Genomic DNA, 19,226 nt, shown 5'->3' on the forward strand with positions numbered 1-19,226 from the left:
CGGGGAAAAAATAAGAATATAAGTGTCGCGTTTCTACATATAATTTGAGAACGTTTGTAGTAGCTATAAGCACCAAAATTTATGCCGTCTTAGTGGGAACATAGCGCGAAATGGCTTCGTGTGCGCGCACTTAACACGAACAGAACAAGCTGGAGAAAAGCTGGCGAAAAAGCATGCCAGCAGACACACTATCGCAAAAAAAAGAAAAAAACAACACATGGGGTAACTTGGGGTCTACCAAGGAACATTTTCTTCTTTGGGCCTTAGTGTTGGCCCGAATAAAGTTTTTTTCCTCTTGCTCCTTCTGGTCGACAAGGTGTATATCTTGAATGGCGTAATCAACGCTAGATTTGCTTTTTATTTTACGTGTCTTTCTTTTTGCTAAACGCTTTATTACTCCACCGCGCTTAGCTCGAGCGACTGGCATATAATGTCTTTCGCATAGGGTACGCAAGAAGGAAAAACTATAAAAAACGACTCCATAATCTGCTCCGACACCCAGGCAGCATTGAAATAACGCTTAATTGGAACTATCCTTTCTCCTTGCAAACCAAGACTCAGCTGAGATAACCAAAAAATGAGAAAGAGGTTACTACAAAAGGCAATACTTCGAAGCGCGTGATGCAGAATTTGAAGTTAATAAAGCCAAGAACGTAATCTAAGAGGGAGAGATGAAAGGAGGTGGTGGAAACAAGGAATGAACAATTCTATCGCCTCATTCATGCCTTAGCTCTTCCCCCTTTCTTCATAAGCAGCTTCAAAAAAAAAGAAAAAAGGCCATTAAAGAACCGCATAGCGATTTCACTAAGTGCTGCTGATACTTCCCTTCGCGCGTCCAAATTGTGCCTGTGAGCGCAGCTTCGCTTCCTGCTCCTGTACGCTAGCGTTTGCTATATTGATTGGTGTCAGTGCTTTTGCTCCGAAAAAACGTGGAACAGTAACCTCGGACTATTGGGTGTTATTATGCGCTGTACTTTTTGATTCGCACCATTGCTTTCGTTACTGTGTTCAGCTTTCACACAGCTCTGTTCGCAGGCGGAATAAACAAAGAATAGAAACACAAATTTCTCGGCAAGTTCACAGTGACAACTGAAGCGCGAAGAAAACATTTTGGGCAGAGCAAAGAAAGCCAAAAAAAAGTGTATACGTGTGAATGCGTTCTAATGGGGAGTTGCTTTGAGCAAAATGGGCCAAGCCAGACAAAAGGTGGCGCAGCGGGAATAAAGTTGTTACGACACGTTAAATCGGTGTTACGACCGGGAAAGTAAGACGTTATTTCGACGTCCGCACACGCAATGCTTCACATCCGTCTACAGCTGAATGAAAAAGCTATTTTTTTATTATTATCACTGTCATCGCATAGCTACAGAACCAGCAATGAGTTAAGCGTCTCCTGTATTTTGCCCTGCGGGGCGCAGAAAATGTAGAAGTGCGTGCAATAGCCATTCTGAGTTGTATATTGTTATTGAAGGCCTTCAGGACCCAAAAAAACGTCAACGAAAGCTTCGTTGGAGCAGACAAAATAAAATAAGCACAAGCCCCTGTTTTCCCCCTGAAACGTTGTATCCCGTGTCTTTCTATTAATTTAAGGAAGATCGCCATTTGTTTTATTTATCTCTACAGGCAAACCAAACGCCAACAACAGTTATCTCTTCAGCCTTCAGTACTCTATATGTCCTCGTGTTCTCTTATTTCCGCTGTCGTTATTAGTGCTATCGAACTAATACACCCATTCTGGCGCGCTCTACATTGCACATCGCCGTCTTCTTCAACTAATACTACTATCGAACTAATGTCGTCGCCAGACGTGACTACGCGGCCCAAAAATTCAAAAACAGTGCGCCTACAGAGCCGGAGACACCGCTAGAGCGGCACTCAAATTTCGCATTAGCAAGAATCGTAATCGTCCTCAGAATTTTGTTTTGAAAATTGCGCTTATAATAGCGCTTATAACAAAAGAATGCATGCATACAGGGCGAAAAGAAAAAGCAGTTGGTTATAATGGGAGAATAACATTCGGTAGCAAAACCTAGAAAGGAGCCAAGCAGAGTTTCATTTTCTTGCACCAGTTTACATTTCTTCAGCTATGTATTGTAACGACGAAACAGCTCTAAGTACAGTTTTGTATGGTTGAAAAATGACGTAACAGAGTGACAAATAGCGAGTCGGAGTACCCAGGTTCCAACCCAGCTGCGGCGGGCGCGTTTTGTTGGAGGCAAAACGCAAAAGGCACCCGTGTGCTGTGCGATATCAGTGCGCGGTAAAACTATATCCCCAGTTGGTCGATATTGCTCCTGAGCCCTCAACTACAGCACCACTTTCTCTCTTTTTCTTTCACTCCAACCTTCCTTCCTTCCCTCACGGTTCGGTTGAGGTGTCCAACCAAAAGTTTGACAGTTGTGCAGAGCGAAAAGTTTGGCGTTTTGGTTTTGGTTCAATGTTGATTATTAGCACAGCGCAAAAATAGCAACAAAGGCGCTTATTCAAATACTCGGTATACATACGAGGCAAGGAAAACAAGACAATGAAACTAAGAAACAAAAAAACAGCATTAGGTGTCCAAACCAAAAACGAAATGTCTTTCCCCGTCAGTGCAAGGGATGGCTCGCTGACTGGCAGTATTTGTACGCTTCTATAATATCGCGAGTCCTCTGATCTTGATGTTCAAAAAAATACAGATTTCCATGTTCGAAAACACCGAGATACACTTAAAGCCTGTGGAGCCCACATGGAGTGAACATCTGTAATCTTTACACATTAGGACCAGTAGACTCGAGAGATCGTAGAAACCTGTCATATTGCCAAAACAGACCACTGTGTCAGCGAATCATTTCTTGCACTGACGGGGAAAGAGATTTCCTTTTAAGTTTGTAACAGCGAATCTTTTTTTTTTGCATTTCCTTAGTTTCTTTGATTTTTTTGTCTTTCCGCGTGTTTATACCGAGCGTTTGTATAAATGCCTTTGTAGCTAGTGAGCGTTTCTCGTGTGTACCTTCCTCAAGCGTACCGTCTTTTCTGCACTGAGCTGTCCATTAAAATTGGGTCAGTTTCTGCGCCTTTTGTTTCTTAAAAAAAAACTGGAACAAAAAATAATTTCGACCGCCGGGGGGGACTTTAACGTGCATTGACATCGAACAGCACACGGGTGTCTTTTGTGTTCCACCTCCATCTAAACGCGGCCCCCGTGCACGTGGTTGAAAACGAGTCCTCCGGCTCAGCATATGAACTCTCTCCCTCTGAGTCACCGCGGCGGGTGCGTTCGGCCGGTGGCGCCCTCCGGCTTCCGGAACAGACCCTGCGAGGAGAAAGGAAGAGGAAGGAAGAGAAAAGTGCGCTCCGAAGGTGAGGGCGAAAGCGGTCGAAGCGCTTCGCTCGTCTAGCATGAGCCTCGCCGCTTCCACTTGTTGACGGTTGGCCGATGAGAGATGTGGTCCTCCCTAGACCACGCCGTCGCTTCGAACTCGCCGTGGCTTCGACGCCAAAGCATCAGCCGATCATCGGCACCGGAACAACGCCGATGCTTCGAGCAGCAGCACCTCGCTACTCACCGCCGCTTCAGTTCGCACGCCGTTGAGAATTTTGGAATACTTATGAAAACACCGATATACACATAGCTCTCGGAGCAATCCTTTTCGCAATCTCACACTTCTCCACCGCGTTTTTTTTTTAGTTCACTCCTCGACTTGTGCTTGTAAAGCTGTGTGTGAGTGTGGTTTATGAACTTTGACCGGTTTGTCATCTCTGCGCCCTGACAAGCTTCAACTGCTGCTGACCAGTGCGCGAGTGCTCCCGGTATAACAGCGACGGTTTGTGTTTTGCACCCCATGCACTGAATGTGGGGTCAGGTGCCATGACTCGCGACTCGCAGCACCACTGGCGGGCCTGGATTCTGGGCTGCGCTCTCTCCTGGCTCCTTCTGCGGGGACCTCGGCCCGGGATAGCCTACGAAGGTGAGCGCCGCTTAGGCCCCTTTCATAACAAGCCTCTTTCGTAACATGCTTTCGGGGAAGAAAGGACGCACGTTCGTTATGCTTGAGAAGCTACAGGGATTTGACGCATGATGTGCGAACTGTACGGAGAGAAACGACGGATCGAGAATTAACGGAGCCACCAATTCGACTGCATTCGATTTGTTTCTAGCTTGTTTTTTTCCACGTCAGATATGTCGTGTGAGTCATTCCTACGCACCTAGTTATTTCAATTGACTTCGAACAAACAATAAGTCTTTTACAAACGGGCACATGACCAGCGCTAGTTGCGTGGTCTTCTCGCCTCGTGTCCCCGTCCATGCTCCAGAGAGAAGTAGGAGAGAAAAAAGTCAGAACAAAAAGCGAGGAGACCACCGAATCACCTGCATACTGTGCACAACAAAAGTTCATCACAAACGTATTGGTCCGCAATCGAACAAGGAGAACTGCAGGCTCACAAAGGCAAAAGGCGTCGACGCTAAACGCCTGGAACGTCGCGTGAATCCTGGTCGGTTCCCGCACTCTCTACTTGTGCGTTAGGAAATGTCACGCATACAAAAAACAGCCCCTCGCTGCACTTTATCACATTTTCGTTCCCGTGGCCAATGAGCACGTGTCACCAAGTGAAGTTCTGAGACGCCCCTCCGGCTTCACGCTATGCAGCGTGCAAACTAAGACAAGGAGCCACTCAGTCAGGTTGAACACCACGGTTTGGTTTGGTTTATAAGGTTTAACGTCTCAAAGCGACTCAGACTATGAGGGACACAGTAGTGGAGGGCTCCGGATAATTTCGACCACCTGGGGGTCTTTAACGTGTACTGACATCGCACAGTACACGGACCTCAAGCATTTTGCCTCCATCGAAATGCTTCCGCCGCAGCCGGAATTGAACCTCCGTCATTTGGGCCAGCAGCCGAGCACTGTAACCACTGAGCCATCGCTGCGGTTAGAACACCACGACTGCGTTCTTTCACTTATATTCTATTCGAATCGTCCAAGGCACCGACTCCATACCCCGTGACGGCGATGTTACGTGGAGCGAATTAAATAAGAATATCAGAAACTATGAATAAACCTGGATTATTACAGCGACTTTTTTTTCTTTTTTTCCTTCAATATCGTAAGCTCATTCGCTGCCGGAAGTATGAATCCATGTAGCCGTACCATTGTCGACAACAACATTGTTAGCTATGTGCATAGCGCAAGTATACGTGCCGGCAACTTGCGAGTCAAGCACCGAAGACGTACATTCGCGCATCTCTACGCAGGCACTGTCTGGACAAAGTGGGGCACTTATATGAGGAACTGTTCTACAATGATCGGTATTAAATACACTCAATCCTGCCACAAGAACAGGAAATGAAGATCAGCTGAAAGCTCGCTGGCAGGAGAGCAGTCAGCGACGAAATATACTTCCTTCCCAACGCGTATACGCTACACATATCTATCTATGCGGCCAATTGGCCAAACGACCGACCCACAAATCCAGGCGGGAAACAGCGGTAGCGGGCGCTCACGTACCACATTCCCGTCGAGTCGATCGAGCGAGCCCCAAACAAAGGTTGCGAGAGCGAGAGCGAGAGCGCACGCTGGACCTATCTTGGTCGTGTCGCCACACCGCCGTCGCTGCCACCAGTCACGTCAGGGGCAACCCATTACAAGGCGCGAACGTGCGTGACGCATTTTCTACATGAAACGCGTTCACCGCTGCACTGTGTTTCCTGCGGAGCCGCGCTGTGTGTGCATGTGTGTGTGCCTTTCGATATGATTTCTTTCCACTTTGCTCCAGCTCGTGCGTTCGTGGGATTTGCAAGTACTGCCACTTTTTTTCACGTGGATGCTTTTGTGTGCGCCTCGCGCCCGTGCTGCTGATGGTGCAGTTTACGACACGTCTCAACCGGTGATGCCCCTGGACGGGCGCGCGAGCGTCGCGCTGAGATTGTTCGCCGCCAAGAGTCAGCCACGCATACATAAAATGGGTCATAAATACAAAGTGAACCTTGCGGAACTAATAGAAAGGGCAGATAAATAGCTTTGTTGGCACGCTATAATTCAAACGTCGCCTGAAGGGCCATCTGTATAGTACGCCCAGTTTATCCCGAGATTTTTTTATTTAGAGAGCGCAGTTTTCGGGGAAAGGTTGCGCAAGAGAGGCACGTAGCGCGTATGGGAATGCTTAATTATTGCGTGAGTGTTTGCGGTAATGGACAGTGATGTGGAGTACAGGTGTGCTAAGCACAGCAGCTTCGGTAACGAGTACCCTTTCGCCTACCGTTTCAATGGAGTTTTTTTTGTGCGCGCAGTCTGATGAGAGCATGCTAGTTGGGCGGTGGAACGAACTAAAACAGCATAATGGTACCGTAATCGTGGTAGTCCCTTGACCAATGGTGACGTCACTTAAGTGTGGTTTCATGCGCAAGCCCATGATTAGGTGGTTGGTCTGGGAGTTTTAACGACAGAATTGGAATGAAGAGATTGGAGAAACTAAATATCATAATCGGGCCTGACCTTAAGGCACGACCTTGACTAACGATGCAATCTCTAAATAAATTTGGAAAGAGTTTGCAGGCATCACAAACTCCGCGGGACCTCAGCGCGACAAAAACATGGAGCCCTCGAAAGAATGCGTGTTTTTATATAGAGATGGAAACTATTTCATGCAAATCAGATCTGCGCAGTTAATTTAATCGCCGCCGCGGTGGCTTAATGGTTATGGCGCTCGGCTGCTGACATTTAGGACGCGGGTTGGATCCCGGCCGCGGCAGTCGAATTTCGATGGAGGCGAAATGCTAGAGGCCCATGAACTGTTGGATGTCAGTGCATGTTAAAGAACCCCAGGTGGTCGAAATTTTTGAAGCCCTTCACTACGGCATCCCTCATAGGCCTGGGTCGCTTTGTGGCGTTAAACCATCATAAACCAAAACTAAACCCAAAAGGTAGTTTAATAACATCGTCTTAGACTGCGCATGAAACTTCATTTCATTTTTTTCATTTTATTTGCAATTCGAGTACGTCTATTCTTTTTGGGGGGGGGGGGGGGGGGGGGTTGGCCAACGAATGACGCTCGTGTTACATGGTTAACCCCTGACGCAGTCCTCCACAGGTATTTGAGGATAAATTAATGATGATTACGCAGCGTTAACACACAGCTGCGGACGGCGGTATTGCAATGTAAAGTGAGTGTGGTCGTGCGCATTCGGATACCTCTTTTCGATACTGCTACCGCAAACAGCGGCCGTTCTAGAGCTATCTTGGGCGATAGGGGGAACTTCCACATTATTTATAATGTCGGGAAAGACTTTTGCCGCTGTGTTTCACCAAGTTTCTCTGTTCATCATGATTTAGTTCGCAGAAGAGCAGCGCTTTTAAATTTCTGTTGCTTATAAATGACCCCGAGGGGTCCTTACTAGATCCGTCTTGCAAATTTTCAGGCTTTTTTTTTTCGCATAGAACAACATTTCAACTAAGAACAACGAGGCTAAAGTCCCGTATAGGTTTTGGGGTCTTTGCATTTCTCTAAGATGTAAGAAGATTATATTGTGGAGTGAGGCATTCGGCAAACTAATGTCGCAAGAAACTACGCCGTGCAGTGCCCACGAAGTGCTCCAGTAAAGAACTCGCGGGCACTGTGGCGCATGGGAGACTAGAGAAATTCGTTTGCGTCGGCCCAGACACCTACACGTATCTCACTTTCGCTTGAATTCTGTCTCGATACAGTTTAACAATTAATACTAAACGCGCCTCCTTGGTTACCCAGAGTAAAATACGTACCTGCTTGGAATCATTGCAAAATTTCCTCTGTGGCAACATTCAGCCATGAAGTAAAGTTGCAGGGACTGTTAGTGACGAATTTTACCAGCATCATGGCACGGCTTGTTCAATGTTCTTGCATTATCTGGAATTCAGGACCTGCGCTTCTAGTTCCCTTGGCTGCCATCACGCGGCACATGGCATCATCCGCTACGTAAGATATATAGGTAATGACCACTTGCCTCCAGAACAAAGCGTGATAGGCAGCTAGGCATAGTCGCACTAGCGGGGCGCTCTCACGAATTCCTGGAAATGGTTTCACCCCGTGGATGTATTTTGCATGTTTTTTTTATATGTAATCTTCACCACTGCTGCTGCCTTAAAAAGCCCTGGCAGGAGCACCACATCAAATGAGGTACATTCGTGAAGTGGCATGCCAGTAATTAGCTCCATCCCTAACATAACAGGACACGGTTGCAAGTGACAAATGGGCAAAATTAAATCGGGAAGTTATTACTCACAAAGCGTACGTTCGATGCTCCAAACCAATTGCGTTGTCTTGGTTGTGCCTGCGGTATACGTTCTTGAAGAAAAGCCTCAGCGACATTCAACAAAACTTGAGTGGTGCGTTTATTTAAACCGTAAGAGGGAAGGCCCCTTGGGAAGCTCGTGGTATAGAGTTATCATGACAAACTCTCTCCGCACTGCGAACAGTGTCAAGCACAAGTGTGCTGAGCTAACAAAGTTTAGCCCTGAACTATGCAGCCTTTGGAAAACTGCGCAAGTTCGTTTAAGCGTATGTCAAAGTGGCCCGTGCAGGCCATTACATTGCTGTAGCCTGTGCGGCCTCCACAACAGCGTAGCATTGAAATTAACATATTATGCTCAAAGCATTTTATACAATTCAGTGTGAATAAGCATTATTATTGAAATCTTTGGTCCCCATTGCACATTTTCTTAGTCGACAAAAATGTGTGAGCTGCATGGTCTGTGAATCAAAAGAAATCCAGGAATTTTGTTTTTGTAGACTTATTTGCTCTAAGAAACTGCTCTTCGACCGAAAGAAGCAACCATGTTAAACACAAGCGCATACAAACTTCACCTTCAACTGAATTAATGAGGCAACAAAAGTTCACGGTATTCTGGAAGTCCCGTCCTTCACGAAAAGCCAGAGATTTACAGCTTGAATTGCGTGCGGAAGCGAAGGGTTCGCAACAAGACCCCTTACAACTGCCTCGCGAAAATGACTGCGCCGCTTCTCTAACTTTGCCCCTGTGAAACTGAAAATGACTGCCGCTGTCCTCAGGACAGCGCCTGAGGAATTTGCACGAATTCCGCAGGTGGTGCACTGAATTCCTGCATGGCGCAAAAGTACAGAATTGGGAACAAGAAAGTTCCTTTTGAAGACGCTTGCTGAAGACGTAATGAATGACGCCGGAATTGTGTGGCATGGTGCTGTAGTCTCTCTGCTTGGAATGCATCGACTCAAATGTTTGTGGATGGTCGCACAGACACGTGTGCTCCCGCTTCGCGTCAATGCCCGAAGAAAAGTGGAACTGCGTTTTTTTGCGTACGAGGAGCCACGAAACTTACTCTTTTCTTTATTTTCTCTCACCTCTTTCTTTTCCTCGTCCTTCCATCGCGCCGTCGCTGGTTGGGATTTGGGAATCCCCGCTCTCGGCGCACAAAACGCTAGGCTTACCGGAATTAGGACTCGCATTAAGTGGGTCTCAGCAGGCGAACTTTTTTTGCCCGTCGTCGTTCGCCCTTGCTGTGGTTGCTGCGGTGATATAACCCCCTCCTCTCCCTTTTCACTGCCTCTCCCGCGTTCTCTTCGAACTCGTCGCTAGCGACGGGAATAAGGGTGGGAAGAAATAGTGTTTCCATCGGAACGTGCTTTGGGGCACGGCACCCTCGCTTCCCTCCGCAGCCTCATCTAAGCTGCTCTACTCTGGTATTCGGAGAAACGAGCCCAACACGGCTTCCCCTTGCACAGTTTACTGGGCACCGTCTACATGCAAGCTCGCTGGTGCAGATTTCAGAGCGCTTTCTTTTCATCTTTTCTTCATCACATTTTATGGTTTGTTTAGAAGAGTCGTATTCTCTCTCACATTTAACAGATTTATTTACCGAGTGCAGTACTTCACAAGCTTGTAAATATTGGTAGAGGCATAAAGATAACTCTCATGAGGATGCTCTACATAGTAATTAAAACATTTCACCGGACCACGGATCGACATCTTAGTTTTTGTCGATATTGACTGCGAGCTTGATGTTGCCGATAAGCAGAGGTGAATTCAGTATGCATTTACTATCATTTACGTACGGTCAGTGTTTCACCCTGAGTATTGCAGATTGTCAGCTATGGGGTTTAAAGTCCCGGAGTGACACCTGGGCTAGGAGAGATGCGAAAGTGAAGGAGTCTTGATCAATTTAGGCCACATGTTGTTATTTAATGTGCGCTGAAAGCGCATAACACACAGTAGCTTTTGTATTTCGCATCACCCAAAATGCGACCGCTGTTCCCAAGACGTCGGGATCAGCAGCCGTACGCCGAAGCCACTGATTCACTGCAGCAGTCGCTAAGTATTCACTGAAGAGCTCTGGTCTTTTGCTATTTGCGCCTCGAAAGCCTGTTAACAAAGCAGAAAACTGAACGCGTTGGTACACGTTCATAGTAAAACATTCAAGCGCTTCAAAAAGAACGGCACAGAGGGGGACTTAGTGCTGTATTCTCCTCTGTGTCGTTGTTCTTTTAGCGCTTGAATCACTATGAACCTGTTAACAGAGCCTTAGAAGTTAAAATATCAATACAGCGTGGCGAATGACATGCCAAATGCTAACAGCTATTCAGTAAAAGTGCTACTGGACAAAGTCTGAAGGCGGTCGAATGCGACTTCTTTCAAACAAACCTCGCATCGGACATGCGCACTCTAAAATACCGAGCTTTATTGCAACACGCCGCGCAGAAGCTTTGTTCAGTCTACAGCAGGAGCGCCGTTCAATTCATTCAAGACCGCTTATTTCTTGGTGAATGCAGCGCTCTCGAATTTCACTTCCATCAAGTTTCCACTATTGCAAGTGGCAGCTGTCTGTTCAAACCCTTTATTCTTCATACGCGAAAAATTGCTCGGGCCTACATAAGTTATTCAAGGAACGTGTGTTGATGCGTTTATTTATTTACTTACGAACGTTCCCAATGCATAGTCTATGCAAAAATGATTAGCTGACTGGATGCTTTAAGTAGCAGCATTAAATAAAAATATAAGAAAAAGAGACACGAAATCCCAGAGTGCCGAACTTTCTCCTCTTTAATATCACTCAAGAAAGCGCAGTGTCGAATAATGGCAACTAAAGGCACTGGGGATCCACTGGGTAAAGGAATACATAATGCAATCTGGGCGCATGACATATAGACGCATGGGCACAAAATGTATAGTAACATGGGAAAATTAAATGTTAAAAAATAAGGAGTCATTAGCTATACAAATCCCGCTTTTGACTCGCGCTCTAAAACATCGTTAAACGCTGCACTTGCGCTAAACACAGGGCCAGAGTTCCCTTGGTCGAACGTGTCTTTTTCTCTTGCCCTTTTTTCCTCTTATTGAATATTCGACTCCTTCCCCCGTTTGAAGCTTCCCGCGTCAGCTCGCCTTATTTTCTTTCTCCATCCCACGCTTTCCTTCTTTGAAGTATGCGGCGGTTAGAAAGCGGGGGGAGTTGAGCTTTTTCGTTATCGCATATTCTGCACTTATCTCGATTAAACATTAAACGACGCTCAGCAGAAGGCGGAATTTCAGCTCCGACGCACTTTTGTTAGTGCGGAGGCAGAGGAGAAGAGGGTGAAGGGGAAGGGGCGGCGCCCGGGCAGGTTAAAAATTTAAAAGGTTGCTACAAACTTTAATAGCTCCATTTCTTCATTATTACCATTTTTTATAATTTTTATTTTAAAAGACTGCTTATTCTATTATTAATGTGTTTGAACACGTGATAAGGTGGTTCATTCTCAAGAGAGGAAAGAGGAAAACAGGAACGCTGCGTTGTGATTTGATGAATAACAATTAGGACGCAACCAAAATGTGCTTGTGTTGCACAATGATAATTGTTGCACAATGATAAATGATCGAATGAGTCATCAAAAACAAACCCCGCAGTTAAACACAGCATTTACATTGTCGTACTCTCCGTCTCTGTAATCACAAATAGTTTAAAGTTCTATTACTGTGCGCTTGTCAAAAGAAACCTTTAAGCCATCAAATTTATTCGCGTCGACACCACTCCACCACTCCCCCCCTCAAAAAAAAATATGATGATGACGAATAAGATGATGGCGACAAGAAGTATGATGATGGTGATGATCTGTTTTTACGGCGCAAGGGCATCTGGGGACAAATAGCGTCCTGGCACGAAGTGTTTCAGACTACTCCGGGCGGGCTCAAAGACCCATTTCTGGAGCATTTTGCCCTCAGGAAGCCGAGCACAATGCCAGGGGGAATCTTGTACCTATTGTATAAGCTGTGGGTAACCGCCGAAACTGGGGATCGAACCTACCACCTTCTTCCCGCATACGAGGGGGGGTCCTGAAACCCCAAGGAAACCATTGCGCTGAAGAAAAAAAAATAAAGAAGCAGAGAACAGAAGAAGAATGTTTTACGTCTCTGTCGGCCCATATACATGCATGCTGTTCTACTTTGCGCTTGTGCCCTAGAAATGGTCAGAATAATGGCTATGGCGAAGGATAGTAGTCGTTTTTCAGTGCCTGCTTCTTGGGACAGACATCCAGGACGATAAATAAAAGAGAAAGAAGCAACGAAACGCCAAATTTGCCGACATCGCTGCGCCGAAAGATGAACTTCTCGCACTTGCCGATTCTGAAGATGATCTTTTTGTGTAAACTGCAACAAAAGTGACTTTGAAAGATAGGAAGGCAGGCACTGCAAAATGAAACCAAAAAAAAACCTAGATCACGCGGCACCTTAACCAGCAGCGCTTGCTTCACTGAGGGACGAGTAATCAAGGGGAGCACCATTAGTACTATTTACGCTAGCTAAGAGTCTGGCATAGCTGGGGCTATTTGCTGACACCAAGAGGAAATGAAAATAATTAAACTGTGTTGAAAAGAATGATGACATTGACTTGCGTGCAGATTCAGCACTAGGTGGTAGGTGTGGCTCAATGTCGTTTAGTTGCAGGGGCCGTAGCATCTCCTCGAGAAAAAGTTACGAGTACGAAACTTATTCCGAGGATATAACAGCTGTGAAGAGAGAGAGAGAAAGGAACGCAGTTTTGCGCTGGGCATGTGGTGCCAAAGGAAAATGTGAGCATATCGCAGATGTTCCTTTGCCAGTTACCAGTTTTTTTCAATCAGTTTATTGAAATATAACTACTTAATATTTTGAAAGCGTTATGAAAACAGTTTCCGCCTCGAAACCTTTTTATTGCTATGCATAGTGTTATATTCGTTAACACTGTATTTCTTTTTGTTCATCAAATCCGAGTATCTAATAAGGTTCTGTCGACGCTGCTGTAGTGTTGTGTGGGTGTTTTATAATGCCGTTTTTTGTTTGGCGCTTTTGGTATATTCTAGTTGTTCTCATCTGGTTCGTGATGATCGGTGTTTGTAGAAGTGTTTTTTTTTTTCTTATACAAATATCAACGCCAGCACTACTTGTTTTTTTAAAGGTGGCTTTGCCTCAGCATAAATATCAAGGCAGTGAAGTAGCTTAGACAACGGAATAAAGGCGACGTTGAGCAGCATGGTAGAATAAGAACCAAATATAGAACCGTTTATGTCACCATAGCAAGGCAATGCGGTAACGGTGTGTTCTGAACCTATTGAGCACGGATAGAAATTGATGAGGACGACGACATCCAAAGCACAGTGAGAGAGGAGGAGGAGGAGGAGGAGGAGGAGGAGGAGGAGGAGGAGGAGGAGGAGGAGGAGGAGGAGGAGGAGGAGGAGGAGGAGGAGGAGGAGGAGGAGGACCGAACGCTACGCGGGATGTTCGGCTGCGGTGATGGCATAGGGGTCTAATGCAGTGGACAGCGAAGCTGATCTGTTCGCGCCGCGTGGATTCGAATCCCGCTGGTGGTCATATGATGCTTTGTTTGCTTTGTTTTTTATTTATTTATTAAGTCATCAGCCAACCTGACACATTCCTCACATTCAATAACATGCCGCCGGCGCTCATCCATCCATACCAGCCGTTACCTGCGGAAACAGCCATACAAAGCACATGTTCCAGTTTTGAAGCATATTATTCTCAAGAATTATTCGCAATCCGTTCGCGGTGTGGCAGGTTGCAAACAAGAGGGAGGCAGAGAGAGAGGCGTGCAGCGAAGACGAATGTGGTGGCGGTGGTAGTGGTTTTATTAAAAAATAATAGTAAAAAGGAAGGAAAAGATTTTTGCTAGCCCCGGCATCTGTCATCGACACTGAAGCACCTGAGCTGGGGCAGCGGAAATAAAGGATAGCAGGCAGAATGGAGAAATGAAATGAAAGAGGTGAGGGGACAGGAAGAGAGGATAGGGGAAGAAGTGTTATGTACAAACTATTTACACAATAAGAAATGTGTCCAGGTTGTGCGCGTTGGTTCATTTTAGAGGCGAATGTAGAAGAGAGTGAATCAGACGGAACCGGTCAGAGATCACCATCACGCATACGCCTCGCCACGCGCCGCACTTTTTTGCTTTCCTAAATTCGCGTGTCATTCCGTCCGTCCGCTTCCCAGAGCAAACACCAGAATTAAAACGATAAACGAGGTGGTCGGCGCGCCGTAATGTGGCTTTAAAAGGTGCTATGAGTGGTGCTGGTAGGGATGGGGCTACGGGAAGTGGAGGATAAAATAGGTTATGGGTGGAGGAAAAGATTGCAATCGAGTACAAAAAAGAGAAGGAGAGTCGCAAGTCCACAAAGAGCCGGCAGCTGAAAAGAGCGCGCAGCGAGAACGGGAGACTTGTCCGCCAACTGCCGAGAGTAGAGTGCGCCCAACGCGAACGCTTAGTGGGTGGTGTCCACGCCACCAGAACGCGCAGCACACTGCGCTCTCCACAAATAGTCGCTGCTAGCTCGATTCTCGCTCACTCTGTGCGAACCATATCGCACTCCACCGTACACATCTCCTTCACAAACACACGCTCACACGCAGACACAGAGCCGGGAAAAGCAGCCGATTTCAAGTGGTCGTTACCTGGAATAGCTGCAACGTGAGCGGGCATCGCACCTATCTGAAAGAGTCGAAAAATGGACAGAACAAAAAAAGAAGCGAAAAAGCGGGGCTAGAAAAAGCGGCGGTTATGGGACTCAGCTTCAATCGAACTGGCTTCTGCGCAGATATTTTCTCTTTCTCTTTAGTTATTTCTTGCCATCTTTGCACTGTTTTTTTCTTCAGAAACGACACATTTAAATCCCCTTTCCCGCGCGGTGCCCCGACGCCACTGTACTCAAAGCGTGCCCGAGTATAACAGCCCAGCCCGTCGACCAATTAAGCGCCGGAAGAAAGAATGGCAGGGTTATTTTTTAGCACCCGATTTTTGGTTTGAGCCCCGAGCACCGGAATCGATTCGCGAAAATTCCTGTTTTATATTCTGCGTTTTTATGGAGGCAAAGCGCTCAGGCGCCCGGGTGCTGTGAGATGTCAGTGCACGTTAATGATCCTCAGGTGGTCTAAATTATTCCGGAGCCCTCCACTACGGCACCTATTTCTTCCTTTCTTCCTTCACTCCCTCCTTTATTCCTTCCCTTACGGCGCGGTTCAGGTGTCCGCCAAAATGTAACACAGATACTGCGCCATTTCCTTTCTCCAAAAACCAATTACAAAATAAAAAAAAGAATCGTAATCGTCCTTAGTACCGCATCAACACGGGGCGCAACGAATATAGGTTGCTCTGTCCTGTCCGTTCTACGTCTTGAAAATATTCGCTGCCTTCGTCGGCAAGATTCTTCTCGCACGTGTTCTTTCCAAAAAGCACTGCCGCATCACACTTCTAGCGTCATGGTATAATAGTGAATATCAAGCACAAAGAAGAAGTAGTGGCTAAAGATTCAAGAGGTGAAGGTGGTCACAGAAAGTGCTCTAGTTTATTTCGGGCAGGACGCTGGGGTCGGCGACTAGTGCCGGCTGTAAAACTCTTATGTGCATTTCTTGATCGGATTCTTGCATATTTTATAAATGCGCTCGTTCAACCAGGTTGAGCTAGCGGAATTTTCATCTGAGCCGGATCTAATCAGATTTGCAGGATTCACTTGCACTTTTCTTCTGAAAGAACTAAAAACAGCGCAGAAATGTAGAACGAGAAAGAACACGACGGCACAAAGCACAGAGAGTTGTGCTTTTTTCTTCTTTTAGGTGTACTATTTGCCCAAGTCTCGGCCTTAACACTGTATATTTTTCTCTTTTAATGCTATCCTTTATAGCTCAAGCTTGTACACAAGTCGAGCATCAGCTTTTGAAGTAGCCGTGTTATTATTCTCACGTGTATGAAGTGCAGGCGCAAGCCCACAGGGCATGCAGACGAACCTCGCTGAACTGTTTTGTTCGCGTCATCGAAAATACTGCACAGGTAGCTCAACAAGTAGCAAATGTTAAGGGAGAAATCACACATAGCATGTGTCTTTCTGTGGCTTTAAGAGAACACGTGTTCAGACTTGAACGTTGCGACGTTTTGGACTACCGCGTACAGTGTCAAATTACACAGAGGAAAAAAATAGAGGTTGTTGAGGAAAATAAATGGCGCAGTAACTGTCTCACTTCTCAGCGTACACTTCAAAAGTGCCGTGAGAGAAGAGGGGACGGTGAGAATGAAAGAATAAAGAAAGAAAGGGGGACAATGGCGGTGGGCTACGCAATAATTTCAACTACCTGATGATTATGATCCATAGCGCAGCAACAAAACAGGGGACAAACATTAGCGCTTGTGTTTGTCCCCTGTTTTGTTGCTGCGCTATGGATCATAACGCATACCCACTAGCCCGAACCATCACCTTGTTACCTGAGGATCTTTAATGTCCACTGAGATCGCTATATTTTCTATATTTTTTTTCAGTCACGCCTGCTTGCTTGCTTGCTTGCTTGCTTGCTTGCTTGCTTGCTTGCTTGCTTGCTTGCTTGTTTTCTCGACATAGGAAGGTCGCCGTTATTGCACTGCCTCCGGGATTGGTCCGAAGCATATTAGCGCGCGCCTTTTCTTTCTATCTTTGCTCTCCTATCCTTTAACTCTCCTACTTTCAGCACGCGGCAGCGAGCGTGGTTCGGCTTGAGCCAGTAGGTAGGCCCGTGCACTTTCCTTTTCTTTCTTCCTATCAGCAGTAGTAGCAGCAGTAGTAGTAGTAGTAGCAGCTAGCTTTCTTGCTTTCTTTTCTTCTTTCCTCCTCTTTTTTCTTTCTGTCCTTCTTTTTCTTTATTTCTTTCTTTCTTTGCTTCCTTCTTTCTTTCTTTAATTCATTCCTACTTTCTGTTCGTTCCTTCACTCATTTTTAATAACTAAAAAACAAGCTTGTCACTTATTCTTGATCTCCCGCTTGCACGCGAAGCTTTCCTTCTTTCTTTTTCAACTCAAGAGAGTTACATAGCAAGTCAGCATGCAGACGCGGGCCAGTGATAATCTGCAGCTATTTTATACGCTCCAGTAATGGCAGCCAACGACAGGCCGCCAGCCAAAAAAAAAACTTCCAAGCTCGACCCTCTCGAAGACTGAAGAAGGAAGAGGGTCAGCTACGCTGCAACTACATCCCCCACCTGCAACCTCATCCAGCACCCTGGCCTTCTTTTTCTGATTGTGGGAGTTGAGAAGCCGGTTAATTTAAGGGAACTGCCCAGACAACTACCGCGCGTAACAACTGCAAGGTCAAATGATGGCATTGCTACCATTATGGCTTTATGGCTTTATTAAGGCGGTATTGCCATATAACATCTGGTTCTGCTCAGAAATTTCAGGGTCGTATCGCTCTTGTCCACTATAGTCAGAGTCATGAAGGAGACAGATAAGGGCCCTGACGCGTACCTGGAATTCTGGGCGTGGTGTAGAGCACACAAAAGGCAATCGCATGAACCTAGGAACGAATTCTGTACTTTACAGCGGCTCGCTTGGCCCTCAAACTTATAGCCCTGCTGGCGCTTACGGACTGTCGAACCTAGTGTCAGCTACGATGGCTAAAAACGCTGAGAGATAGGCCAAGGTCAAAGGAAAATTTAAAGAAAGATGCCAGGGCGGTCAAATTACTCACGCGCACTAAAACCTTTGGGAATAGCCACCTGTCGTTGTTGTGTGGTTTAAATTGGATATCTTATTCGAGAATACCAGTCGGGCGCCGAAACGGTGTATCAAGGCTGCCTTTCGCTAAATTTGTCCTGATGTGGCGCATAGAAACAAACATAAAAACACACAATCGAATGTATCAAAATAAGGTTTAATGTTGCGGATTCATAGACTGTTATTACAGCAACTGATCCAGACAGGGTTCAGTGTACTTTATATCGCTTGCTGAATGTTTCTTGGTATCACGTAATGCTGAGAGAGTTTGAACCCCGAGCAGGTGGCTGAGACGAGAATTTCATTTTCGTTTTTTTTTATTTACACTTCAAAGTGCGGAGGACTACAATCTCATAACTGTACATAGACCCGTGGTTGACCACGAAAAGTGGAAAGAAAGATAAGCGACCACCAGCAGTGCAAGCAGCGCCTTCTCATCACACTCGACCAGAAACATCTTTCTGATGTTTAAAAGACACCCTGCTTAGTTCGCGTTGCTAAGGGGTAATTTTATTTTCTGTTTCTATTTGTTATGGTTGTTCCCGCGTCGCACTGTTCTTACTTTTTTTGCGCACCTATGAAGCGAGACTTAGGGGCATCACAAAATCAGCTTCGTTTTTTTTCTCCCACTATCCAAAGCAAATGAAAATGGCGAACGACAGAAACAGCATGGGATATTATGACTGAGGAACCGGGCAAAGATCCACGTGTCTCCGAAGCCAACGATCAAAAATTGAAATGCAGTGCCAGAGAAAACCGGGATTGGTTTCTGTCTTTTGCGTTCCAGCGATGGATATGTTTCGTTTATGCTGTAATTTCCTGCCATTTCAAAGCCCGGAATTGAGTGACGTGCTTTTCTGAAGACTAAGAATTCGAGCGACTAGTTTCCCAAACAAAAAAGAAATGAAAAACAAAGTCCACCGGAAGGCTAGAAGCGAAAGGTGCCGCACCAAAGCTACTTCGAAAACCTAAAGAAGAAAGAAACGCAGGAAAAAAAAAAAAACATGGAACGCTAAAGAAACAGGCGAGCATTAGCGAAGTCAGCTGCTCAGGCCAAAAAGCAAGCTTAAGTAAAATAACAAACTCTTGTGCAATATCTCAGCCTGTGGTTGTCTTGCGCAAAGTGTTCTCATACGTGGGTTAACGACTTTAGCCTGTGCACCACCTTGCTCCCTTGAAGAGCGAGGCTTTCGTTTTTCTTCTTTTTTGAGAAGAGATTTTCGGCGGCTTTAAAATACGCCGAAAGCGCACTTTCCG

At 46.0% G+C, this 19,226-nt stretch overlaps 1 protein-coding gene across 1 annotated transcript in view; it reads left to right on the top strand.

The window, feature by feature from the left end:
- Positions 1-3,399: 3,399 nt before the first annotated feature.
- LOC144123448 (neural cell adhesion molecule 1-like) overlaps positions 3,400-19,226 on the top strand; it is a 192,638-nt gene continuing 176,811 nt past the window's right edge. Inside the window, exon 1 of the mRNA XM_077656274.1 lies at positions 3,400-3,950. Coding sequence (XP_077512400.1) covers positions 3,851-3,950 — 100 coding nt within the window. The 5' untranslated portion in view covers positions 3,400-3,850. The remainder of the gene's footprint in view (positions 3,951-19,226) is intronic.

Source organism: Amblyomma americanum, chromosome 3 (assembly GCF_052857255.1).
Source record: "Amblyomma americanum isolate KBUSLIRL-KWMA chromosome 3, ASM5285725v1, whole genome shotgun sequence".
NCBI lineage: Eukaryota > Metazoa > Arthropoda > Arachnida > Ixodida > Ixodidae > Amblyomma > Amblyomma americanum.